The following is a 26,617-nucleotide window of genomic DNA, read 5'->3' as shown; positions in this document are numbered from 1 at the left end:
AGTGTGGAACTCGAGACACAAACAGATCAGCCATGATCTTATTGAATGGTGGAGCAGGCTCGAAGGGCCGAATGGCCTACTTGTGCTCCGACTTCGTATTGCATTGAGTAGTTATATAAATTCACAACATCGACTAATTGTTTTTAAGGTATTTCTCTGTCTTTTACATATTAGTGAGTTGCTCTGCATCCTGCAAACCAGCTAACCAACTTCCATAAACCCCACTACACTTGAAAAATAATGATTAGCCCAGTTTAGCATGGAAGATGTAAATTATTCAAATTTAATTTAAACTAGCTTAACAACCACCTTGGCAATCCACGAAGTTACTTTTACTATTGCCTTTACGTTAATAAATCTGTTTAGCAACTAGAGCCTAAAACAGGATCGAATGTGGTTCCACTCTGCCACTCGGCAAAGGCAAGAGAAGTTGGTGAAAAAATGGGATGTACCAGTGGCTGAGTTCTCTGTTTACTTTGCAGGCATTTCACAAACTCCAGTTAGAGATCAGGCCATGTGAAAACTCTCTCTGATGGTGAGCAGCATTTAATTGGGAATCCAGCACAGGCGAATTGAATATCTGACCACTAAATTTAAAAAAAGGTTGTTGGCCATGTGATCTCAATACTCATCATGGAATCAGAGAAAACACAGGCAGCCATTCGGCCCATCGTGCATGTGCTGGCTCTTTGAAAATTAGCCCCACTCCCCTGCTCTTTCCCTATAACCCTGTAAAATTTTTCCCCTTAAAGTATTTAACTAATTCTCTTTTGAAAGTTACCACTGAATCTCCTTCCACTGCCTCTTCAGGCAGTGCATACCACTCCCCATTTTGTTCCTTTGCAAATAGCATAAAGCTGCGTCCTCTAGTTACAGACCCTTAGAACAATAAAGAACAGTACAGCAAAGGAACAGGCCATTCGGCCCTCCAAGCCTGCGCCGATCTTGATGCCTGTCTAAATTAAAACCTTCTGCACTTCCAGGGTCCGTATCCCTCTATTCCCATCCTATTCATGTATTTGTCAAGATGTCTCTTAAACGTCGCTATCGTACCTGCTTCCACCACCTCCCCCGGCAGCAAGTTCCAGGCACTCACCACCCTCTGTGTAAAGAACTTGCCTCGCACATCCCCTCTAAACTTTGCCCCTCGCACCTTAAACCTATGTCCCCTAGTAACTGAGTCTTCCACCCTGGGAAAAAGCTTCTGATTATCCACTCTGTCTATGCCACTCATAACTTTGTAAACCTCTTATCATGTCGCCCCTCCACCTCCGTCGTTCCAGTGAAAACAATCAGAGTTTATTCAACCTCTCCTCATAGCTGATACCCTCCAGACCAGGCAACATTCTGGTAAACCTCTTCTGTACCCTCTCCAAAGCCTCCACATCCTTCTGGTAGTGTGGCGACCAGAATTGCACGCAATATTCCAAGTGGGGCCTAAGGTTCTGTACAGCTGCAGCATGACTTGCCAATTTTTATACTCTATGCCCCGACCGATGAAGGCAAGCATGCCGTATGCCTTCTTGACTACCTTATCCACCTGCATTGCCACTTTCAGTGATCTGTGGACCTGTACGCCCAGATCTCTCTGCCTGTCAATACTCCTAAGGGTTCTGCCATTTACTGTATACTTCCCACCTGTATCAGACCTTCCAAAATGCATTACCTCACATTTGTCCGGATTAAACTCCATCTGCCATTTCTCCGCCCAAGTCTCCAACTGATCTATATCCTGCTGTATCCTCTGACAATCCTCATCACTACCCGCAACTCCAACAACCTTTGTGTCGTCCGCAAACTTTCTAATCAGACCAGCTACATTTTCCTCCAAATCATTTATATATACTACAAACAGCAAAGGTCCCTGCACTGATCCCTGCGGAACACCACTAGTCACATCCCTACATTCAGAAAAGCACCCTTCCACTGCTACCCTCTGTCTTCTATGACTGAGCCAGTTCTGTATCCATCTTGCCAGCTCACCTCTGATCCAGTGTGACTTCACCTTTTGTACCAGTCTGTCATGAGGGACCTTGTCAAAGGCTTTACTGAAATCAATATAGACAACATCGACTGCCATTCCTTCATCAATCATCTTCCTCACTTCCTCAAAAAACTCGATCAAGTTAGTGAGACATGACCTCCCCTTCATAAAGCCATGCCTTTCGCTAATAAGTTCACTTGTTTCCAAATGGGAGTAAATCCTGTCCCAAAGAATCCTCTCCAATAATTTCCCTACCACTGACGTAAGGCTCACCGGCCTATAATTTCCTGGATTATCCTTGCTACCCTTCTTAAACAAAGGAACAACATTAGCTATTCTCCAGTCCTCTGGGACCTCACCTGTAGCCAATGAGGATACAAAGATTTGTCAAGGCCCCAGCAATTTCCTCCCTTAGTATTCTGGGGTAGATCCCATCAGGCCCTGTGGACTTATCTAACTTAATACTTTTCAAGACGCCCAACACCTCCTCCTTTTTGATATCGACAATATCAATTGAAACAGTTTCTCCTTATCGGCTGCATCAAAACCCTCAATTTGAATGCCTCTATCAATTCCCCTCTTAGCCTGCTCTGCTCTATAGTCTCCCCACATAACTGAAATTCCTTATCCCTGGTACCATTTTAATAAATCTCCTCTCACCCTCTCTAGTGCTTGAACATCTTCCCTAAAGTGTGGTGCTCAGAATTGTGCACAATACTGCAGCTGAGGTCTAGATTTAGCAAAACGTGCTTGCTTGCTTTTGTACTCTATGCCTCGTTTTGCAAAGCCAAGGAATCCATTTGCTTTTTCAACAGCCTTCTTAACTTCCCTGCCATCTTCAAAGATTTGTGTACGTACACGCCCAGGTCTCTCTGCAGCTGCACCCGCTTTAAGATTGTACCAGTTTGTATTGTCTCTCCTCATTCTTTCTCCAAAATGCATCACTTTATATTCACTGTGTTAAATTTCATGTGTCATATTAATTTCACCAGTCTATGCCCTCCTGAAGTCTGTCATTATCCTCCTATTTTTTACATTTCCGAGTTCGGTCTATACACCCACGTTCAGGTCATTATTAACCAAAATAAAAGCAGTGGTCCCAATACCAACCTCTGAGGAACACCACTGTATACTTTCCTCCAATCTGAAAAACAACTGTTCACCACCACTCTCTGCTTTTTGTCCCTTAGCCAATTTCACATGCGTGATGCCAATGCCCCTTCAATCCCGCAGGCCTCAACTTTGCTAATAAGTCTATTGTTCAGTATGCACGTGAACTTTAACTTTTATGTACACTTGTTGGTAAAAAGGTGAGCCGGAAAGCAGAGTGGGCAAGTGTTTTTCGATTGTTGTGAAGACTTTAGGTGCTTGGTAACTGAATGGTGGGAGATCTTTGAGAAGTTATTACACACACTTGAAGTACATTTACCTGCAGTGTGCGAGTGTAAGTCAAGTGTTTTCGACTAACATTAGAGTATGCAAGCAAAACAGCATTGCTGTAGCTGCATCTGTGGCTAGTCAGAAATTTCCATTGTCCAACACCGATTTAAAACACAGAAGCCAAAAATATCCACAGTAAAGTGGGCTGCAAAAACCCAAAAATAAAACAGGCTCATTTAATCACATCTTTCCGAAATACCAACTGTTCTGAGAGCAATATTACACAGCAGCAGTAAGGAAACTAGTGCTCAGCGTGTTCACTTCTTCACACAAAAGGTAGTGGAAATCAGGAACCCTCTTTCCCCCAGAAAGCTGACGAGACTAGGGGACAATTGAAAATTTCAAATCTGAGATCAGCAAGATTTTTGTTGGGTAAAGGCAAGTAAACGGAGTTAGATCAGCCATGATTTAATGGAGTGGCAGAACAGACTCGAGGGGCTGAAAGGCCTCCTGCTATTCCTATCTTGGTCGCCCAGCAACTGCACACCAGCATAAACCATTCAAGGACCAGCACACGGCGAACGTAAAGGGGTCAAAGACAAAAGAGAGCAGTCACACCACCTTCAACCAGGTATCAATTAGTTACTTTAGTTATTGGCTCACGGTGTGTGGGTGGCTCTAGCAATGCAATAACTTCATGCTCACCATTACTGATGGTAGCTTTATATTCTAGATTTTTTTAATTAACTGAATTTAAACTCCGCATCTTCCATATTGGGATTTGAAGTCATTTCTCTGGATCATCAGACCAGGCCTCCAGATTACTTGTCCAGTATCACTATCACTATGCGACCGTACCCACAAACTTGCTTTTGTAAAACAAAGAGCTAGGCATGTTTAGTCCAAGCTTAGTTTAGTTTTTTTTAAAAGAATTAGAACATTACAGCGCAGTACAGGCCCCATGGGGTTTAGAGATACAGCACTGAAACAGGCCCTTCGGCCCACCGAGTCTGTGCCGACCATCAACCACCCATTTATACAAATCCCATATTCCTACCACATCCTCACTTGTCCCTATATTTCCCTACCACTTACCTATACTAGGGGCAATTTATAATGCCCAAATTACCTACCAACCTGCAAGTCTTTTGGCTGTGGGAGGAAACCGGAGCACCCGGAGAAAACCCACGCAGACACAGGGAGAACTTGCAAACTCCACACAGGCAGTACCCAGAATTGAACCCGGGTCGCTGGAGCTGTGAGGCTGCGGTGCTAACCACTGCGCCGTGTTGGGATAGTATCAAGAGGGACTGGCCCTACAATTGCCTCCCCCCGATATAAGAGCCTGTTCCACTCTATAATTCCTGCTCTGGGCCATAACAAAACTGACACTTCATTGACTATGAGCGAAGGAATTGGTCCTGCTAAAAAGGGTCAGATCTGTCACAAAAGGCAGAAGTGAACCAGCTGCCTCTCAAACCAGTTTACAGCAAGACTACTCGATTTCAGTGAGCAATCGGATGGTAACTGGTTACCAGCAATAATGTCTGCTCTCTTCCACAGCACACAGACAGTTCACTCGTGACATTCTACCTCACCAGAGCCAACTGCTCATAGGTAGCAGTTGTCATGCACTCCAATAATCGGCTTAAGTCCCGCTGTGCTAAGAATGGGAATTGTGCCCAATTTCCCAACACTCGTTTGTATACCACTTTACATGATATGTCCTGGGGAGATGTCCTGTTTGTTTCTTCAGTGAGACTAAGACTTTGGGGAAGCTAGATAAACACACGAGGGAGAAAGAAAATGAAGGTGGCAGAGCAAATTAATAAGGCAGTTAATTAGAATTAGAACATTACAGCGCAGTACAGGCCCTTCGGCCCTCGATGTTGCGCCGACCTGTGAAACCATCTGACCTACACTATTCCACTTTCATCCATATGTCTATCCAATGACCACTTAAATGCCCTTAAAGTTGGCGAGTCTACTACTGCTGCAGGCAGGGCGTTCCACGCCCCTACTACTCTCTGCGTAAAGAAACTACCTCTGACATCTGTCCTATATCTTTCACCCCTCAACTTAAAGCTATGTCCCCTCGTGTTTGCCATCATCATCCGAGGAAAAAGACTCTCACTATCCACCCTATCAAACCCTCTGATTATCTTGTATGTCTCTATTAAGTCACCTCTCCTCCTCCTTCTCTCTAACGAAAACAACCCCAAGTCCCTCAGCCTTTCCTCGTAAGACCTTCCCTCCATACCAGGCAACATCCTAGTAAATCTCCTCTGCACCCTTTCCAAAGCTTCCACATCCTTCCTATAATGCGGTGACCAGAACTGCACGCAATACTCAAGGTGCGGCCTCACCAGAGTTTTGTACAGCTGCATCATGACCTCGTGGCTCCGAAACTCGATCCCCCTACTAATAAAAGCTAACACACCATATGCCTTCTTAACAGCCCTATTAACCTGGGTAGCAACTTTCAGGGATTTATGTACCTGGACACCAAGATCTCTCTGCTCATCTACACTACCAAGAATCTTCCCATTAGCCCAGTACTCTGCATTGCTGTTACTCCTTCCAAAGTGAATCACCTCACACTTCTCCGCATTAAACTCCATTTGCCATCTCTCAGCCCAGCTCTGCAGCCTATCTATGTCCCTCTGTACCCTACAACATCCTTCGACACTATCCACAACTCCACCGACCTTCGTGTCATCCGCAAATTTACTAACCCACCCTTCTACACCCTCATCCAGGTCATTTATAAAAATGACAAACAGCAGTGGCCCCAAAACAGAACCTTGCGGTACACCACTAGTAACTAAACTCCAGGATGAACATTTGCCATCAACCACCACCCTCTGTCTTCTTTCAGCTAGCCAATTTCTGATCCAAAGCTCTAAATCACCTTCAACCCCATACTTCCGTATTTTCTGCAATAGCCTACCGTGGGGAACCTTATCAAACGCCTTACTGAAATCCATATACACCACATCCACGGCTTTACCCTCATCCACCTGTTTGGTCACCTTCTCGAAAAACTCAATAAGGTTTGTGAGGCACGACCTACCTTTCACAAAACCGTGCTGACTATCGCAAATTAACTTATTCTTTTCAAGATGATTATAAATCCTATCTCTTATAACCTTTTCCAACATTTTACCCACAAGCGAAGTAAGGCTCACAGGTCTATAATTACCAGGGCTGTCTCTACTCCCCTTCTTGAACAAGGGGACAACATTTGCTATCCTCCAGTCTTCCGGCACTACTCCTGTCGCCAATGACGACATAAAGATCAACAACAACGGCTCTGCAATCTCCTCCCTGGCTTCCCAGAGAATCCTAGGATAAATCCCATCTGGCCCAGGGGACTTATCTATTTTCACTCTTTCCAAAATTGCTAACACCTCCTCCTTGTGAATCTCAATCCCATCTAGCCTAGTAGGCTGTATCTCAGTAATCTCCTCGACAACATTTTCTTTCTCTACTGTAAATACTGACGAAAAATATTCATTTAACGCTTCCCCTATCTCCTCTGATTCCGCACACAACTTCCCACTACTATCCTTGATTGGCCCTGTTCTAACTCTTATCATTCTTTTATTCCTGATATACCGATAGAAAGCCTTAGGGTTTTCTTTGATCCTATCCGCCAATGACTTCTCGTGTCCTCTCCTTGCTCTTCTTAGCAGTCCCTTTAGATCTTTCCTGGCTAGCTTGTAACTCTCAAGCGCCCTAACTGAGCCTTCACATCTCATCCTAACATAAGCCGCCCTCTTCCTCTTGACAAGCGCTTCAACTTCTTGAGTAAACCACGGCTCCCTCGCTCGACAACTTCCTCCCTGCCTGACAGGTACAAACTTATCAAGGACACGCATTAGCTGCTCCTTGAATAAGCTCCACATTTCGTTTGTGCCCATCCCCTGCAGTTTCCTTCCCCATCCTACACATCCTAAATCTTGCCTAATCGCATCATAATTTCCTTTCCCCCAGCTATAATTCTTGCCCTGCGGTATATACCTGTCCCTGCCCATCGCTAAGGTAAACCTAACCGAATTGTGATCACTATCGCCAAAGTGCTCACCTACATCTAAATCGAACACCTGGCCGGGTTCATTACCCAGTACCAAATCCAATGTGGCATCGCCCCTGGTTGGCCTGTCCACATACTGTGTCAGAAAACCCTCCTGCACACACTGGACAAAAACCGACCCATCTAAAGTACTCGAACTATAGTATTTCCAGTCAATATTTGGAAAGTTAAAGTCCCCCATAACCACTACCCTGTTACTCTCGCTCCTGTCGAGAATCATCTTCGCTATCCTTTCCTCTACATCTCTGGAACTATTCGGAGGTCTATAGAAAACTCCCAACAGGGTGACCTCTCCTCTCCTGTTTCTAACCTCGGCCCATACTACCTCAGTAGACGAGTCCTCAAACGTCCTTTCTGCCGCTGTAATACTTTCCTTGATTAACAATGCCACACCCCCCCCTCTTTTACCCTCTTCTCTGTTCTTACTGAAACATCTAAATCCCGGAACCTGCAACATCCATTCCTGCCCCTGCTCTACCCATGTCTCTGAAATGGCCACAACATCAGGATCCCAGGTACCAACCCATGCTGCAAGCTCACCCACCTTATTCCGGATGCTCCTGGCATTGAAGTAGACACACTTTAAACCAAGTTCTTGCTTGCCAGTGCCCTCTTGCGTCACTGTAACCTTATCCCCTACCTCACTACTCTCAACAGCCTGTACACTGGAACTACAATTTAGGTTCCCATTCCCCTGCTGATTTAGTTTAAACCCCCCCGAAGAGCACTAACAAATCTCCCCCCCAGGATATTGGTCCCCCTCTGGTTCAGGTGAAGACCATCCTGTTTGTCGAGGTCCCACCTACCCCAGAAAGAGCCCCAATTATCCAGGAAACCAAAACCCTCCCTCCTACACCATCCCTGCAGCCACGTGTTCAACTCCTCTCTCTCCCTATTCCTCTCTTCGCTAGCACATGGCACGGGCAACAACCCAGAGATAACAACTCTGGTTGTTCTCGCTCTAAGCTTCCACCCTAGCTCCCTGAATTTCTGCCTTAAATCCCCATCTCTCTTCCTACCTATGTCGTTCGTGCCTATGTGGACCACGACTTGGGGGTGCTCCCCCTCCCCCTTAAGGATCCCAAAAACACGATCAGAGACATCACGTACCCTGGCACCTGGGAGGCAACACACCAACCGTGAGTCTCTCTCGTTCCCACAGAACCTCCTATCTGTTCCCCTAACTATGGAGTCCCCAATGACTAATGCAAGTCAAGAAAGCGCATGGGATACCTGGCTTTGTAAATAGGGGCACGGAGTATAAAAACAAGTCAGTCATGTTAAATTGTTGCGAACCATTAGTTAAGCCTCAGCTAGAGTCGTGTGTCAAATTCTGGGCATCACACGCTAGGAAAGATGTCAAGGCCTTAGACTGGGAGCAGAGGAGACTTACCAGGGATGAGGGACTTCAGTTATATGGAAGTTATTGGAGAAGCTAGAACGGTTTTCCTGAGAGCAGAGAAGGTTAAAGGGAGACCTAATAAAGGTACTTAAAATTATGAGGGACTTTGATAGACCAACGAGGGAGAAAATGCTTCCTCGAGGCAAGTGGATCAGTAATCTGGTATAATGTAATCCAGGGCTGTTACTGGGCAGAATATGTAAATAGTCCATGAATGTCATCACAGGAAGTGATGTAACTGAACTTGTATTGAACTTTGTGTAGAGTGAAAGTGGAAGCCATAGCCGTCAGACATATGTAAATAAATTCCCGTTCCTGTCTCTCAACTATTCTATTCTAAGAGTTACTAGTATCAGAATATTACATAGTGGAAATGGTAAACTGAAGAAGAAATGGAAAAGTCACTGTCCTCACCGGAGAACTTTGAGAAAAAGCCTGGACAGAACCAAGCAGAGGCACGGCCGAAATGGGTCCAAAGATTTACTAGGTGCCATGCTGCATTGGGTCTCACGCAGAAGCCAGACAAGGAGGAGGTCAGTACGTAATTATATGCCATGGGGCAGTGTGCGGACGACATCTTTATAACACTGGGCACAGACGAAGAAAAAGATATGTTCAAGGAGATTATTAAGGCTCTGGAGTCTTGCTTTAACGTAAAAAAACATAATCGTCCAGTGCACCAAGTTCAATAAACGGTCTCAGCAGAGAGGAGAAAGTATTGATTCCTTTAGCAACGACTTGCAGAAGCTCGCTGAATACGTCAGTTTGCGGGAAGAGTTAATGAGATAGGATCGTGGCCGGAGTGGCAGACGATGCTCTCTTGGATCATCTGCAGTCGAGAGGTGATCTTACATTAACCAAGGCGAATCAGTTAAGCAGGCAAGCAGAGGAGAGAAAATGTAACTGCGTTATCATTCCAGGGGGCAGGCGGAGACCAATCTTGAAAGTAGCAGACTCCATTGAAAAAGAAAGGGAAGGTGAAAAATGGCAGTCAAAGACAGGAAAGGTGGGACCAACTTCTAGAGGCAGCTGCATCTCACTGCAGTGGGTGTGGCCAAGTGAGGCACCGGAGAGAATTTGCCCTCCAGAGAAGCTGTGTGTTTCGTAGGTAAAGAGAGGGGGCACTTCCAATTGGTATGCCGCAGCAAGAAACCAGGGCTGTAAAATATAAAAAGTAAACCCAAAGAAAATGAAAAAGTTAACAAAGTAGAGGAAAATCCTCGGAGCAAGTGAAGATTCCTGGACAGCAGAGATTCTTGTAGGAGACTATCAGACAATATTCAAACTGGACACCGGAGCAGCAGATCCAGTTTCAGCAATTTCACATGGATCGTGGCGGAAAATTAAGAGCATTAGACCTACAGGTAAAAAAAACTGTATGGACCTGGAGGCATCAAGCTTAAGGTAATAAAGTTAAAAATGATTGAGTTATCAGGGAAGAGAAATTCCTGAGATTATTATATATCAAGAATCGGAATTGCTGGTTAAGCAGAAAAGCTTGCACAGACTTACAGTTAATATGCAGAATTGAAGAGCTGAAAGATCCGCAAGGATCAGTGCTGGAACCTTTGCTGTTTGTAGTATATATAAATGATTTGGAGGAAAATGTAGCTGGTCTGATTAGTAAGTTTGCGGACGACACAAAGGTTGGTGGAGTTGCTGATCGTGATGAAGTTGGTTAGAGGATATAGATCAGTTGGAGACTTGGGCAGAGAAATGGCAGATGGAGTTTAATCTGGACAAATGTGAGGTAATGCATTTTGGAAGGTCTAATACAGGTGGGAAGTAGACAGTAAATGGCAGAACCCTGAGGAGTATTGACAGGCAGAGAGATCTGGGCGTACAGGTCCACAGATCACTGACAGTGGCAACGCAGGTGGATAAGGTAGTCAAGAAGGCATACGGCATGCTTGCCTTCATCGGTCGGGGTATAGAGTATAAAAATTGGCAAGTCATGTTGCAGCTGTACAGAACCTTAGTTAGGCCCCACTTGGAATATTGTGTACAATTCTGGTCGCCACACTACCAGAAGGATGTGGACGCTTTGGAGAGGGTACAGAGGAGGTTTACCAGAATGTTGCCTGGCCTAGTATTAGCTATGAGGAGAGAACAAAGAAGAACAACAAAGAACAGGCCATTCAGCCCTCCAAGCCTGCACCGATCTTGATGCCTAACTAAACTAAAACCTTCTGCACTTCCGGGGTCCATATCCCTCTATTCCCATCCTATTCATGTATTTGTCAAGATGCCTCTTAAACGTCTCTATGGTACCCGCTTCCACCCACCTCCCCCGGCAACAAGTTCCAGGCACTCACCACCCTCTGTGTAAAGAACTTGCCTCGCACATCCCCTCTAAACTTTGCCCCTCTCACCTTAAACCTATGTCCCCTAGTAACTGACTCTTCCACCCTGGGAAAAAGCTTCTGACTATCCACTCTGTCCATGCCGCTTATAACTTTGTAAACCTCTATCATGTCAAGGTTGGATAAACTTGGATTGTTTTCAGTGGAATGAAGGAGGTGGAGGGGCGACATGTTAGAGGTTTGCAGTTTTGAGTGGCATGGACAGAGTGGATAGTCAGAAGCTTTTTCCCAGGGTGGAAGAGTCAGTTACTAGGGGTTAAGGTGCAAGGGGCAAAGTTTAGAGGGGATGTGCGAGTCAAGTTTTTTTTTTTACACAGAGGGTGGTGAATGCCTGGAACCTGCTGCCGGGCGAGGTGGTGGAAGCAGGTACGATAGCGACATTTAAGAGGCATCTTGACAAATACATGAATTGGATGGGAATAGAGGGATACGGACCTGGAAGTGCAGAAGGTTTTAGTTTTGACAGGCATCAAGAACAGTGCAGGTTTGGAGGGCCGAATAACCTGTTCCTGTGCTCTACTGTTCTTTGTATAGAGGAACAGCCAAGAAATGTTAGGCCTGAATTCCCTAAATTATTCAAAGAATTGGGGAAACTAAAAAATAGCCTACTACATCACTTTCGGAATCATTGTGCTTAAAACACAAAGAGGTGGTCGTGCCATGTGACTTCTGGTGCAACTCTGGGAGATTGAGTGTGACTCAGAAAGCAGACTGTAACTGAAAATCATCAAGTGAATAGCTCTCTTACCCTCTCTCCAGTAAAGATCCAAAGGACCCTCAGCTGCAGCTGGTAAAGCCAAGTCTGCAGACCCCTACTCCCAACAGTAGGTGCAGGCAGGTAGTGCAGGAGTCCCCTGTGGCCATCCCCCTCTCAAACATAGATACCGTTTTGGATACTGTTGGGGCGGAGGATGACCTCCCAGGGGAAAGCAGCAACAGCCAAGTTCGTGGCACCACGGAGGGCTCTGCTGCACAGCAGGGAAGGAAAAGGGTTGGAAGAGCTATAGTGATAGGGGATTCGATCGTAAGGGGTGCAGATAGGCGTTTCTGTTGCCTGCCGAGTGCTCAGGTCAAAGAGGTCTCGGAGCGGCTGCAGGACATTCTGAAAGCAGAGGGTGAGCAGCCAGAGGTCGTGGTCCATATTGGTACTAACGACATAGGCAGGAAGAGAGAGGAGGTCCTGCAAAGCGAATATAGGGAGTTAGGCAGAAGGTTAAAAAGCAGGACCTCTAGGGTTGTAATCTCAGGATTACTCCCTGTGCCACGTGCTAGTGAGAGTAGGAATAGGAGGATTAGGCAAATGAATGCGTGGCTGAAGAGCTGGTGTAGGTGGGAGGGCTTTAGCTACTTGGATCATTGGGATCTCTTCTGGTGCAGAGGTGACCTGTACAAGAAGGACGGGTTGCGTCTAAACTGGAGGGGGACCAATATCCTTGTGGGGAGGTTTGCTAGTACTGCTCGGGAGGGTTTAAACTAGTCTTGCAGGGTGGGGTGGGACCCAAAGTAGCAGTCTCTCCGATGAGATAGTTGAGACAAATGTGGAGGTTAAAGCAAGCAAGTTCAGTAGGCAGGCCGGGCAGGAGCAGGACAGGGAGCGTGGAAGGCCTGGTAGGCTAAACTGCATTTACTTTAATGTAAGAAGCCTTACAGGTAAGGCAGATGAACTCAGAGCATGGATCGGTACATGGGATTGTGATATTATAGCTATTACGGAAACGTGGCTCAGGGATGGGCAGGACTGGCAGCTCAATGTTCCGGGATACCGATCCTTCCGGCATGACAGAGGAGGAGGCAAGAGAGGACGGGGAGTTGCACTATTGATTAGGGAGGACATCACGGCAGTACTTAGAGAGGATATCCCAGAGGGAACGTCCAGCGAGGGCATATGGGGAGAACGTAGAAATAAGAAATGGGTGATCATACTATAGGATTATACTTTAGGCCCCCCAATAGTCAGAGGGAAGTGGACGAGCATGTATGTAGGGAAATCACAGATAGGTGCAGGAATTATAGGGTTGAAATAGTAGGTGATTTTAACTTCCCTAATATTGACTGGGACTGCCTTAGTGCTAAGGGATCAGATGGGGAAGAATTTGTTAAGTCCAGGATAGTTTTCTGAAGCAGTATGTGGATGGCCCTACTAGAGAAGGGGCTACATTCGACCTCCTCTTAGGAAATGAGGATGGGCAGGTGGTTGATGTGTCAGTGGGGGAGCACTTTGGGAGCAGTGACCATAACTCTATCAGCTTCAAGACAGTTATGGAAAAGGAGAGGACTGGTCCTCAGGTTGAAGTCCTAAATTGGGGGAAGGCTAATTTCGATGCCATCAGACAGGAACTCAAAAGTTGAATGGGAGAGGCTGTTTACAGGTAAAGGGACATCTGGCAAGTGGGAGGCTTTAAAAAGTGAGATAGGAAGAGTTCAGGGCCGGCATGTTCCTGTTAGATGGAAGGGCAAGGCTGGCAAGTTTAGGGAACCTTGGTTGACAAGGAATATTGAGGGTCTGGTCAGGACAAAGAAGGAGGCATATGTCAGGTATAGACATCTGGGATCGAGCGAGTCCCTCGAGGAGTATAGGGGATGTTGGACTACACTGAAGAAGGAAATTAGGAAGGCAAAAAGGGGCCATGAGATTTCCCTGGCAGATAAGATAAAGGAGAATCCTAAAAGATTCGATAAATATATTAAGAGTAAAAGGGTAGCCAGGGATAGAGTAGGTCCCCTTAAGGATCAGTGCAGTAATCTATGTGTGGAGCCACGGGAAATGGGCGAGGTCTTAAATGAATATTTCTCGTCTGTATTTACCATGGCGAAGGTGATGGAAGCTAGTGAGTTCAAGGGAGGGAACACCGATATCCTGGAGCATATCAACTTTACAAAAGGAGGTGGTGTTGGAGGTTTTGAAGCGCATTAAGGTGGATAAATCCCCATGACCTGACCAGGTGTATCCTCGGATGCTATGGCAAGCAAGGAAGGAGATTGCTGGGGCCCTGGCAGAGATTTTTGTATCATCGTTAGCCACGGGTGAGGTACCAGAAGACTGGAGGATAGCTAATGTTGTGCCTTTATTTAAGAAGGGCAGCAGGGATAAGCCAGGGATTAACAGGCCAGTGAGCCTTACATCAGTGGTGGGAAAGTTATTGGAAGGGATTCTGAGAGACAGGATTTATATGCATCTGGAAAGGCATGGTCTGATTAGGCAGAGTCAGCATGGCTTTGTGCGTGGGAAATCATGTCACACGAATTTGATGGAGTTTTTCGAGGAGGTGACCAAGAGGATTGACGAGGGCAGGGCGATGGACGTTGTCTACATGGACTTTAGCAAGGCCTTTGACAAGGTCCCACATGGTAGGCTGGTCCAGAAGGTTCAAACACATGGGATCCAGGGTGAGCTCGCAAATTGGATACAAAATTGGCTTGGTGATAGGAGGCAGAGGGTGGTACTGGAGGGTTGTTTTTCAGATTGGAGGCCAGTGACCAGTGGTGTGCCGCAGGGATCGGTGCTGGGCTCTCTGTTGTTTGTCATATATATTGATGACTTGGATGTGAATGTAAGGGGCATGATTAGTAGGTTTGCAGATGACACCAAAATTGGTGGTATAGTGGACAGTGAAGAAGGTTGTCTAAGGTTACAATAGGATATAGATCAACTGGGAAAGTGGGCAAGGGAGTGGCAAATGGAATTTAACGCAGACAAGTGTGAAGTGATGCATTTTGCGAAGTTAAACCAGGGCAGGACATATACAGTGAATGGCAGGGCCCTGGGGAGAGTGTTGTTGAGCAGTGTGACCTTGGGGTGCAAGTACATAGTTCCCTGAAAGTGGCAACACAGGTAGACAGGGTGGTGAAGAAGGCAAATGGCATGCTTGCCTTCATCGGCCGAGGCTCTGAGTACAAGAGTTGGGACGTCATGTTACAGTTGTACATAACTTTGGTTCGGCCGCATTTGGAGTACTGTGTGCAGTTCTGGTCGCTGCACTACAGGAACGATGTGATTAAGCTAGAGAGGGTGCAGAAAAGATTCACAAGGATGTTGCCTGGTTTGGAGGGCTTGAGTTATAAAGAGAGATTGGATTGGCTGTGTCTGTTTTCCCTGGAGCGAAGAGGCTGAGAGGGGACATGATAGAAGTATATAAAATTATGAGAGGCATAGATAGGGTAGATAGCCAGAGTCTGTTTCCCATGGTAAGGGTGACTAAAACTAGAGAGCATAGATTTAAGGTGAGAGGGAGAAGGTTTAAAGGGGATCAAAGGGGTAAATTTTTCACACAAAGAATAGGGTATCTGGAATGAGCTGCCTGAGGAGGTGGTGGAGGCAGGAACAGGAGCGACATTTAAGAGGCATCTGGACAGGTACTTGAATGAGCAAGGCATAGAGGGATATGGAATTAATGCAGGCAGGTGGGATTAGTATAGATAGGCATTATGGTCAGCACGGACGCGGTGGGCCGAAAGGCTCGTTTCTATGCTGTACGACTCTATGACTCTATAACTAGGATACAAGCAAGTCTACAACCGTGCACGTGGCCCAGTGAGGACAGCAGGACTACAATTTCAAATAAGAACTCTGGTACTACTGAACCGTATTTAAATTCCATTTATTACAGACTCTACTCCAACCACCCAAATCTGTTTTTCTCTCTGTAATCTATTTGTGTATGTGGCTCTTGTTGGAATGTAGGTGTGGATGCGCAGCATATTTTAGTAATTTTAACCAGTTTAGAGTGATAAGGATAATAAACTTACATCTTTCTTGTTTAAACTCAAGAAAACCTGTCTGATTGGTTCATTTGCAATTATATTACAAGAACAGGAGCAAGCTCTCACTGAGGTGGTAAGTTCAATCACTGTGTTAAACAGGGATAAACCCTGTTGCAGTCAAACCAGAGAAGGGGCGAAAGTGGAGCCCGAGACCCCTTCCTCACCTGGTTGTAACAATTTGAAAACAGCTATTTCAGTTCTGTGGCAGGGGAAGAAACCCAATTGGAAGAAATCAAACATGAAGTTCCAGTAAAGATGGGCACCAATTTGGGAAGCAAAACACATTCAAGGACTTTGGAGAGGAAAGGGAGGCTGGAGATGGGAGCGGTAGTTTCAAGGATGGAGACGTGAAGGGTTGGTTCTTTGAGGGAAGATGATCATGTGACAGCCTCCAGGACCATCCTGTTTATAATCTATATATTACAGAAAAATCTCTGCCTACGAACCTTAGTTCCTGCTATCCCAATATTGGGTCACACACTTCTGTCAGTAAATGTTTGCTCTGCTGCAATTTTATTAGAAATAGCACAGGAAATTTTCATAAACTCATTTAGAATTTTGCTACTCGTAACGATCACAGGAATTCTCTATCACTGTGATTTTCCTTGTGATTCGGTACTGCAAATAAGTAACTCTGAACATGAAACAAAAAATGAATTTTAGGACTCTTGGGAATGATCAAAATAAGCAGGATCACATTGTTCCAAGGCACGTTATAAAGAGACTGTATTCTATTAAATGCCACAATTGACACACAGGCTGTGTTGAATACAAGCTAAACAATGGCACTCTGTCCCTTAACAAGCAGAAACGCAACTGAAGTTCCCAGCAGCAGCCCAAGCCAGCAGCAATGCACAACACACCAGCCCCTCTTGCATCACATTGGACTGCTATCAGCTCAAACCACAAGTAAAAGATCTTGCCTTTCTATAGTGTTTTGCACAACTTCAGAATGCCCTGAAGTGCTTTACAACCAATGAAGTACTTTTTAAAGTGCAATTACTGCTGTAATATAGGAAATGCAGCAGCCAATTTGTGCACAGCAAGCTCCCACAAACAGCAATATGGTAATGAGCAGATTGATCTGTTTTAGTGAAGGTGGAGGGATAAATATTGGCCCAGGACACCAGGGAAAACTTCCCTGCTCTTCTTTCAATACTGGCCACAGGATTTTTTTTTTAACCATACATTACAGTCATTGCTCTGCCAAATTAAATTGGTGCCTTGCTCTGACAGATCAGAACAAAGTAGGACTTGCGGCTACAGAAGGTGAGGAATGAAGAACAAAAATAAGAGAGCGTCTCTCTATCTCTCCCTGCCTAATGGTTGAAACTTGATACTGCTGCAAAGTACTGTCCCACAATGTGGCTGCCCATCACTTCTCGCTACACAGAATTTAGCTGCTTTAAGCTGGGCTTGGGGACTGTTCCTCGAGAAGCTCCGTGTGGATTTAGGATTTTTCTGCTAAGTGCAGTACAAACATCGAGCCACGAAGGCATGAACCACCAGCACAAAGTACTTTCCTCAGCAGTGCCCGGCAGATCAATGCTCAGTTCTGAAATACACCTGACAAATCCGCGAGAGCTGGCAATCCTAACTCGAGGCGGCAAAGGTAAGGGGTGACCTGACAATGTTCTTCAAGATTATGAAAGATTAGGGCAAGGTAAATTCAATATCTGCCCATGATGCAGAAGTAAGCAGTCTGATGAACAGTGAGGGGGACATGGACTGAACAGCAGGTTAGGCAGACAGGTGAAAGTGGCAATTTAAGAAGAGAAAGTATATTTTTGGGGAATAAAAGAAGCAATAAGGAAATTCATTCAATGGAAAGACAGTGAAGGGTGTGGAAGAACACACAATCCCATGAAAGATAAAGCCATGAAAATGAATAGCATTTGGTGCTTAAAAATAGGGGCATAGCAGGCAAAGTAAAGAACCTGTAATACATTCTTACAACACATTGGTCAGGTCGCACAGTGCTATATACAGCACTGGGTGTCCCATTATCAAAAGGACAGGAGAGACACAGAGATGGTACAGTGTAGATTCATTAGGTTGTCAACAGGGATGGGAAACTATAGTAATGAGCAGAGAGCAGAGACACTGGGACTTTTTCCACTTAAAGCACAAAATTTAGAACAAAAAGCATGGGCTTAATTTAGGGGGTTGGAGGGGTGGGGGGGGGGGGGAAGATTGAACGAAAGGACATAGAATTGAGAGAGAGAGATTTTGGATTTTGGGGATTTTTAAAATGATTTTTTCATAGAAAGGATTTGAAATGAGTTATGTTTACGTTTTGTGTTTTAAAACAAATTTGTAGAGTTTATTAAAAAAAGACACGTGCTACAGCCATTGAAGTTGTGCATTAAAGCCGATAAGCCAGCTTGTGGGATGTCACAGCTCACAGTCTACCTCAAAAGCCAACAAGGAGAGTCAACATCCCATGAATGAATTCAAAAAAATTGTCTCAACCCAAGTTCATGAATCCACGATGCCCCCTATTCATTTTAAGAACAGCAGGCGATGTTTTCTTTAAAACCTGGTTTTGCTGACAGGACAACTGGCTAATCATTGAACAGGTGAGGAGTTCGAGGAAATGCCCACCCATTGAGCCATAGAAAAGGGCAGAGGGTCACATGGGCAGTCGATTAGCCAGCTAATTCTGGAAGGAAGCCTGGCCTATGGTCAAGGAATTCGTCCATCTCAAGCTCAGAGCTAGCCAGCGAAAGGTTAAGCAAGTCTGCTGGTCGAGTTCGTGTGGGGTATTTTCCTAGTTCTTGAGGATTCTGTAGTTAGCTGCATGAAGGAAGGATTTGATCATGTGTTACTCTGAATGCTCACTTGTCAGCAGATTAACAGTTGGTATCTGGTCTCGGCTCACTACGCGTTTCGCTCAGTCTCCAAAAAGATTGGAGGAGCACATGAGGGTGTGTGCGTTTGAAAGACACACTATCCTGTTCAGATCACAATTTACACTCCTGCATTACACTATTGCATATTTAGGTATTGGGCAGTTCAAGCGCATTCCTGAAAGTCAGACAATGAGGCCACTTAAGAACTGGCCAGCACTTCTGCACTCAAAAGAAGATCCAAAAGCTGGAACAAGGAACAACAGAAATATTAGGGTGAGCAGAATTCAAGGCTTTAATGAAAAAAAAACTGTATTGTTTTGCAGTTTAAGTTATTAATAATATAATGGCCACAATCTTTTAACCTCATGCCCTGCATATCCCTCACTCTAACATTACCATCAAACCAGGGGACTGACCCTGATTCAATGAGGAGTGTAGGCAGGATACCAGGAGCAACACCAGGCATACTTAAAAATGAGGTGCAAAGCTGGTAAAGCTACAACACAGGACTACATGCATGCCAAACAGCAGAAGCAGTATGCTGTAGACAGAGCTGAGTGATCCCACAACCAACAGATCAGAACTCCGCATTTCTGCCCCATCCAGGCGTGAATGGCGGTAGACAATTCAACAACTAACCGGAGGAGGAGGCTCCACATGTATCCTCATCCCGGATCTGGCACAGCCCAGCAGCTCTTTGCAAAAAACAAGGCTGAGGTATCTGCAACCATCTTCAGCCAGAAGTGCCGAGTAGCTGATCCATCTCGGTCTCCTCCTGAGGTCCCCACGTTTACCGATGCCAGTCTTCAGACAATTCAATTCACTCCATGTGACATCTAGAAACAGCTGAGGCACTGGATACAGTGAAGGCTATGGGCCCATGACAACACTTTGGCTATAGTACTGAAGACTTGTGCTCCAGAACTAGCCACGCCCTTAGCCAAGCTGCTCCAGTACAGCTAGAACAGAGGCATCTACCCAACAATATGGAAAATTGTCCACAAAATTCCTTTCCACAAAAAGCAGGACAAATCCAATCCAGCCAATTACCGTCCCATCAGTCTACTCTCAATCATCAGCAAAGTGGTGGAAGGTGACATCAACAGTGCCATCAAGTGTCACTTACTCAGCAACAACCTGCTCACCAATGCTCAGTTTGGGGTCCACCAGGGCCACTCAGCTCTAGACCTCATTGCAACCTTGGTCCAAACATGGACAGAAGAGATGAACTCCAGAGGTGAGGTGAGAGTGACTGCCTTTGACATCAAGGCAGCATTTGATTGAGTGCAGCATCTAGGAGCCCTAGCAAAATTGAAGTCAATGGGAATTAAGGGGAAACTCTCCATTGGTTAGAGTTATACCTAGCAGTATAGGGGGAGGAAGTTCAAAAAAAGTCATAACCAAGCTCCTTTAGTGCCATAGTATCCAGACTCCAAGTTATTTTAGTTTCATACAAGTTCACAGAAACAGGCCATTGGTGGTGTTTATCCTTTGCAAGGTCAAAACTCCGAGGCCCTGTCTGCCCTTAGGCAGACGCAGCAGATCCCATCCGCGAAAGGTGGAAGAGCAGGAGAATTCTGCCCAGTGTCCCAACCAACATCACTAAAGCAAATGATGGCATTGTAATTTGTGAGATCTTGCTGTGCGTAAATAGTCTGCCGCTTTTCCTACATTACCACGGTGTCTACACTTCAAAGTACTGCACTGGCTGTCAGGCACTTTGGGACATCTTGAGGTCATGAAAGGCGCTATATAAATGCCAGTTCTACCTTTTCCTTTGATAAAACCCCAACTTTAGTTGATCAGCCCAGTGTAGCATGGACATTTAAGACAGAAAGAAGATAAAGAGAGATTCTTCATTTCATAGAAGGTTGTGGGTGTTGGAAATCTGTAACAAAAATAGGATGAGGGCATCAGACAAATCAACATGGAAACAATTCTGACTTGACAGCTGAGATGAAAGCTGCAATACTTCGTGCCTGCTCAACAAATGCTCGCGGACAGATTGCCTATTCACGAATGAACACACATCAGTCAGACTTTCCATGGGATAAAAAGACAATGCTGGAAACACTCTATATCAGGCACTATCTGTGGCAAGAGGAAGGAAGGGTCAGGATCCCGGGGGGGGGGGAAATGAGGAGGATTTCTTTGTGTGATGATCTGGAATGCACTGCTTGAAGGGGCAGACGAAGTAGATTCAATAGTAACTGTCAAAAGGGGAACTGGGTAAAAACTTCAAAAAGGAAAACTATGCAGTCGTATGGTGAAAGAGCAGTGAATGGGGACCAATTGGATAGCTCTTTCAAAAAGATGGCACAGGCACGATGGGCTGAATGGCCTCCATCTATGCTGTATGATTCTATGATTACTCCCAAAACTGACGATTAATGTCCTTACCTTTGCACTTTTTACTTGCCATCAAAGTTACAGCCGTGATTCATTTCACCAAACACCTTTGAACTCAGACAGCAGAAAACTTTATGTTCTCTGGAATCTGTAGCTCAGGTATGAAGACACCTGATGTTTCACTTTTCAAGCAGTGCATTCCAGCTCATAACGGCTTGCTGCGTAAAATAATTCTCATGTTTCCCCTGGAGTTTAAGATTCAACTGTAAATCTGTGTCCTCTGGTTACTGTCTTCCAGTGCAACAGTCTCTCCTCATTTAATCAAACAAAACCCTCCATAACTTTAAACAACAGCACAGTGGCGCAGTGGTTAGCACTGCAGCCTCACAGCTCCAGGGACCCGGGTTCGATTCTGGGTACTGCCTGTGCGGAGTTTGCAAGTTCTCCCTGTGCCTGCGTGGGTTTTCGCCGGGTGCTCCGGTTTCCTCCCACATCCAAAGACTTGCAGGTGATAGGTAAATTGGCCAATGTAAATTGCCCCTAGTGTAGGGAGGTGATAGGGAATATGGGATTACTGTAGGGTTAGTATAAAATGGGTGGTTGTTGGTCAGCACAGACTCGGTGGGCCGAAAGGGCCTGTTTCAGTGCTGTATCTCTAAATAAATAAATCTCCCCTTAACCGTCTCTGTTCCTCTACGGTCTTCACATAAGTGAAGTCCCTCACCCTGGTACCAAACGTAAAGAAACACTTTTCAGTGTTTTCGGGAATACTTTTCAGTGTTCGTAAATGTAACTACCATGAGCGCGCACACTGTGATACATGTATTCGCACGTCAATATGCAATTAATATCAACAGTCTTCAAGGTAATTTAAACCTTTGAAGTAAAATCAGAATTTGGAAGAGCCAGTCTAAACCGAAGAAGCAATTACTACACCAAGTGAACTGAGAATTAGCAACGCATAATTAAGGCCCATGGGAAATTTTCAATAAGAGTATAAGAACACTTTTTCTTCAATTATATGCTTTTTGGTGAGATAGGCAAAAAACATAATTGTTTAATAAAATTATGGATGACCCCTTATTTGAAAATAAAGTATAATTATATTCTGACTGGTAATAACATAGGGACGGGAGTCGGCTATTCAGTCCCTCCAGCCTGTTCCACCATTCAGTCAGAACATGGCTGATCTGTCCCTCAATTCCATCTACCTGCCTTCATTCCATTTCCCTTGATCTCCTCACCTAACATAAGTCCATCTATCTTAGTCTTGAAAGCTCCAGTTGGCTCAGCAACCATTGGCTGTCGGGGGGGGGGGGGCGAGGGTTACAGATCTCCATCAACCTTTGTGTGTGGAAAAAGTGCTTCCTGTAATACTGAAATCCGATCCCAGATGATATGTTTCATGCCACTCCACTTTATCGCTATATTTTCCTGATATCCACAGCGACAATTCAAAAATCACTACACTTCGAAATGTCGCTTCTGTGCTGCCACATTTGGGAATCTCATTTGCGATTTTCAAAGTGTGATACACAGCATTCAAACAAGGGGCTTCGTTATTTTGCAGAAACCTAATGATGCCCCACCACCTCCACCCCCATGCCGTACAGGGAACCAAGGCTGAGGTCCCAAGAAAGTTTGAGTATGAGTAGCAGACAGCACGAGGACTTATGATTTCAGCACAAGGATGCAGGAAGCTGGGCACTGAATGTGGCAGAATGAGACCGGAAGGTGGGCCAGTTTCCATCAAGTTGAGAAAAGTGGCTATACTGCTATTCCCACAGGTGTGTATCCAGATATAGGAAACAGGTGACAGTGGTCTGGAAGTATAAATTATACTACCATTTCAATAATTTTCTAAATTGATTATTTGAGCAGGGCAGAGAGAGGGATGTCAGCTGCACATTGCCTTGCCTCAACCATCACCACGAGTATCGACCTCAGCACTACCAGCACTTCATCAGCCATGGCTCAGTGGCCAGCACTCTCACCTCTAGAATCTTTCCGATGAGACGTTAAACCCTCTCAGGTGGCCATAAAAGATGCCATGGTACTACTCAGAGAAGAGCACTCCCCAGTATCCCGGGCCAAGATTTATCCCTCTCAAATCAACATCACTGAGCGATTTTTTCCAATCATTATCACATTGCTGTTTCTGAGAGCTTGCTGCATGCAAATTGGCTGCTGTGTTTACATTACCACAGTGATGACACCTCAAAAGTACTTCAATGGCTGTAAGGCACTATGGAATGTCTGGAAGTTGTGATAGGCACTCTATAAATGCAGATCTTATCAAACAGTGAAGCTCCAAAGAGGATTGAGGGCCCAGCTACACAGATCAATAAAATGTCACCAACAGGTACAGAAAATAATCAAAAAGGCTAATGGAATGCTGGCCTTTATATCTCGAGGACTGGAATACAAGGGGGTAGAAGTCAGGCTTCAGCTATACAAAGTCCTGGTTAGACCACATCTGGAGTTACTGGGAGCAGTTCTGGGCACCACACCTTAGGAACAAAGGTATTAAGGGATATGGGGCAAAGGCAGGTATATAGAGTTAGGTCACAAATCAGCCATAATCTCACTGAATGATGGAACAGGCTCAGGGAGCTAATCGGCCTCCTCCTGTTCTGATTAAAATCAGTGGCAATGCTGCTTGCTGATGAATCACTTCGCTCCATTTATCTACTAGAAATTGTAACATACTGCCTTCGGTGATCAATGGTACAATGGATAGGAGGCCAACTGTCAAACAGAACGACCTCTTGTTAATAGAAACGTTAGAAATTTCAACCATTCTGAATAAAACATGGTGCTAAAGCAGGAAATATAATTTCAGCAAAAGAAAGGATGGAGGTTGGTAAACGTGACAGGAACAACACAAGACTTGCATTTATATAGCGCCCATCAGGTCCACTGGATATCTCAAAGCGTTTTTGCAGCCAATGAAGTACTTTTTTTTTTTAAACGTGGTCACTGTTGTGATGTAGGAAATGCAGCAGCCAATTTGCACACAGCAAGATCCCACAATGACAATCTGTTTTTGTGATGTTGGTTGAGGGATAAATATTGGCCAGGACACCGGGGAGAACTCCCCCTGCTCTTCTTTGAAATGGCACAATGGAATCTTTTACATCCAGCTGAGAGAACAAGAGGGGGTATTGTTTTAACGTCCCATCTGAAAGATGGCACCTTCAATAGAGCAGCACTCCCTCAGTGAACTCAGTTCTGAATGAGACAAGTAACCGAGGTGAGATTGCAATCAGAGTGTTCCGAGCTTGTACTGAGCTCGGGATTCGTACCGTGGCAGTTTATTCGGAACAGGACACTGGACAGATGCACAGACAGAAAGCCGATGAAGCCTACCTAATTGGGAAAGGACTGTCTCCTGTCCAAGCCTACTTACACATTCCTGATATCATTCAAGTGGCCAAGGCAAGCATTTTATTCACTGGTTAATGCCTTCTAGTTTTTGTTTTGGAGTTTGCTTTGAAATCATAACACCCACGTTGATGGCCAGGTTTTTCTGAAATGCAAACTGTTGTCACACAGTAACTACCTTCAGCGATAGTCAGGTTCACCTGTGGCCTTAACCCTACACAGCCACATAATCTGGGAGAAGCTGAGCATTAAAGAGCATTTTGTAGCTATGGATAGGAAATTAATTTCAGTTTTCCTTTCCTTCCTATCTGCCCTGGGATGTTGTTGGGTTTATCAGTCTGTGAAATTCATAGGCCCTGATATTTACGAGGAGGCAGGGAGGGAATGCGGAAGCATTGAGAAAACCCGGCGAGGCTGGGAATGCGGTGATCCTGTGTTTTTTTTTTCTTCTGACGTTCTCCGACAATTGCTGGAGGGGAAGACTGGAAATTGGGGCAGGATGGAAAGTGAGGTGCAATTGGGAGAGGGGAAGGCTAGGGATAAGGGCTTGGCAAGTGTTTGGAGTGGGAGGGGAAGAGCGAGGCAGTTGGGAGAGAAGGTCGGAGGCTTCAGGGTGTGTTGGAGACAGGAAATCTGGAGGAGAAGGTCAGACGGACTCGGGGGTGTGTTGGGGTACGAAGAGAGGAGACCAGAGATTTGGTGTTGGGGACAGAAGCTATCGGGAGAGTGGAAGGCGAGAGATGGGGCTGAGAGGAGGAGGGTGAGTGCAGGAGAAAATCTGATGTTTTGGTTAGTCACTGTGAAATGATTGATAAAAGCTTCGTGCCTTCACTCTGATTAAAAAAAACTTCATTTGGCATGGCCAAATCTTCTTATTAAATGGTCATTTTCAGGAAAATGAAGTGGATGCAATTCACCCAGGCTATGGATTCATGTCGGAGAGAGCAGACTTTGCGCAGGCCTGTGTGGATGCCGGGGTGCGCTTCATTGGACCCACCCCCGAGGTGGTACGCAGAATGGGCGACAAAGTGGAGGCTCGGGCCATCGCTATCAAAGCTGGTACCTGTCACGACACCGTTACTCTTTATTCTATCTAGACCTGTTAGTATGTTTGGTTCCAATTTATTTTCTTGTCTCCAAAGAGAGGTGACCATACCAAAGATTACTGTCGCAGTCCTGGATGGGAAGTCGAAACAGTTTGACTGTGTCAGCATTAATGTGTAACGTTCTGTATGTTTCAGTGTTGACTCTGTGATCGGGAATAAGAGAAGAGAAAGGTCTTGAGGTGCAGCTTTGTGTGTAAGATATGTGCTATTGTTGCTACCAGTCTCGACAGTCCCTTTATTGCAACCTGTAATCCTAAACTGGCTTACTGCGTTAAGTTGTGTCTGCTGAAAAGACTCGCACCTCGCAAGAACTTGTTCAACCAGTGTTTTCAGCCGCCATTATGTTAATTCAGTGCATATACAGGAGGTGTAAGGGATACATCCGCTGGGGCATGTGACTCTTACGGCTGTTGTCCTTTTTTCTCCTGCCTTGTTTCTCTAACGCGCATCTATTGCATGTAAGAGGGAAGGAGAGAGAATCGATGCAAAATATTAAAGATTGCCCCTCTGTACATGCTTCCTGTTGTCATGTTTTTGTCACATATTGTGCGGCGATGCTGCTGTAGTGTCACAGTTTTGCATTTCTCAGGTCCTCAGTCTGTACAACAGAGAAACTGGCAACTTTCCAACCAACTTTACATTTCTGCTTCCCAGATTGCTGTATGTGGTGCTGGTCTCTATTTGGTTGGTGGTTGGTGCACTGAGCTTTTAAGAGGAAAAACCCTTCAGGGTTGCTGCTCCCAACCCTGTGCCCCCAGTGGCAAAGTAAGCAATTGGGCATTGCGAATTGGCCTAGGGTTGTGGTGGTACCCTGGTTGAATAGCCAGACCAAATTCAGCGCTGAGACTGGTTCATGGACAGCCAGTTGGGTGAAGTACTGAAAACACTGGCCTTGCCTAGAGACAAGCCAGTGCCTGAGAGATGAGAGGAAATGGCTAGA

General features: G+C 45.3%; 2 protein-coding genes across 9 annotated transcripts in view; one reads left to right on the top strand and one right to left on the bottom strand.

Moving 5' to 3' along the window:
* The window catches only part of LOC137355918 (pyruvate carboxylase, mitochondrial-like), a 46,134-nt gene extending 19,957 nt beyond the window's left edge, over positions 1-26,177 (top strand). Inside the window, exons 1-3 of one of the 7 annotated variants that reach the window (XM_068021570.1) lie at positions 9,303-10,226; positions 22,758-22,974; positions 25,465-26,177. In XM_068021570.1, coding sequence (XP_067877671.1) covers positions 22,861-22,974; positions 25,465-25,668 — 318 coding nt within the window. In that variant the 5' untranslated portion in view covers positions 9,303-10,226; positions 22,758-22,860 and the 3' untranslated portion in view covers positions 25,669-26,177. Of the gene's footprint in view, positions 1-9,134; positions 10,227-18,989; positions 19,112-22,757; positions 22,975-25,464 lie in introns of those variants that run through there. The other 6 variants (XM_068021571.1, XM_068021573.1, XM_068021572.1 and 3 more) reach the window with 6 other exon arrangements.
* LOC137355917 (pyruvate carboxylase, mitochondrial-like) overlaps positions 1-26,617 on the bottom strand; it is a 1,077,083-nt gene that overhangs the window by 1,045,362 nt on the left and 5,104 nt on the right. The gene's annotated exons all lie outside the window — the stretch shown is intronic.

The sequence above is a fragment of the Heterodontus francisci genome, chromosome 44 (assembly GCF_036365525.1).
Source record: "Heterodontus francisci isolate sHetFra1 chromosome 44, sHetFra1.hap1, whole genome shotgun sequence".
Lineage (NCBI taxonomy): Eukaryota > Metazoa > Chordata > Chondrichthyes > Heterodontiformes > Heterodontidae > Heterodontus > Heterodontus francisci.
Note: the sequence above shows the minus strand (reverse complement) of the source record. Positions and strands in the feature narration are given on the sequence as shown.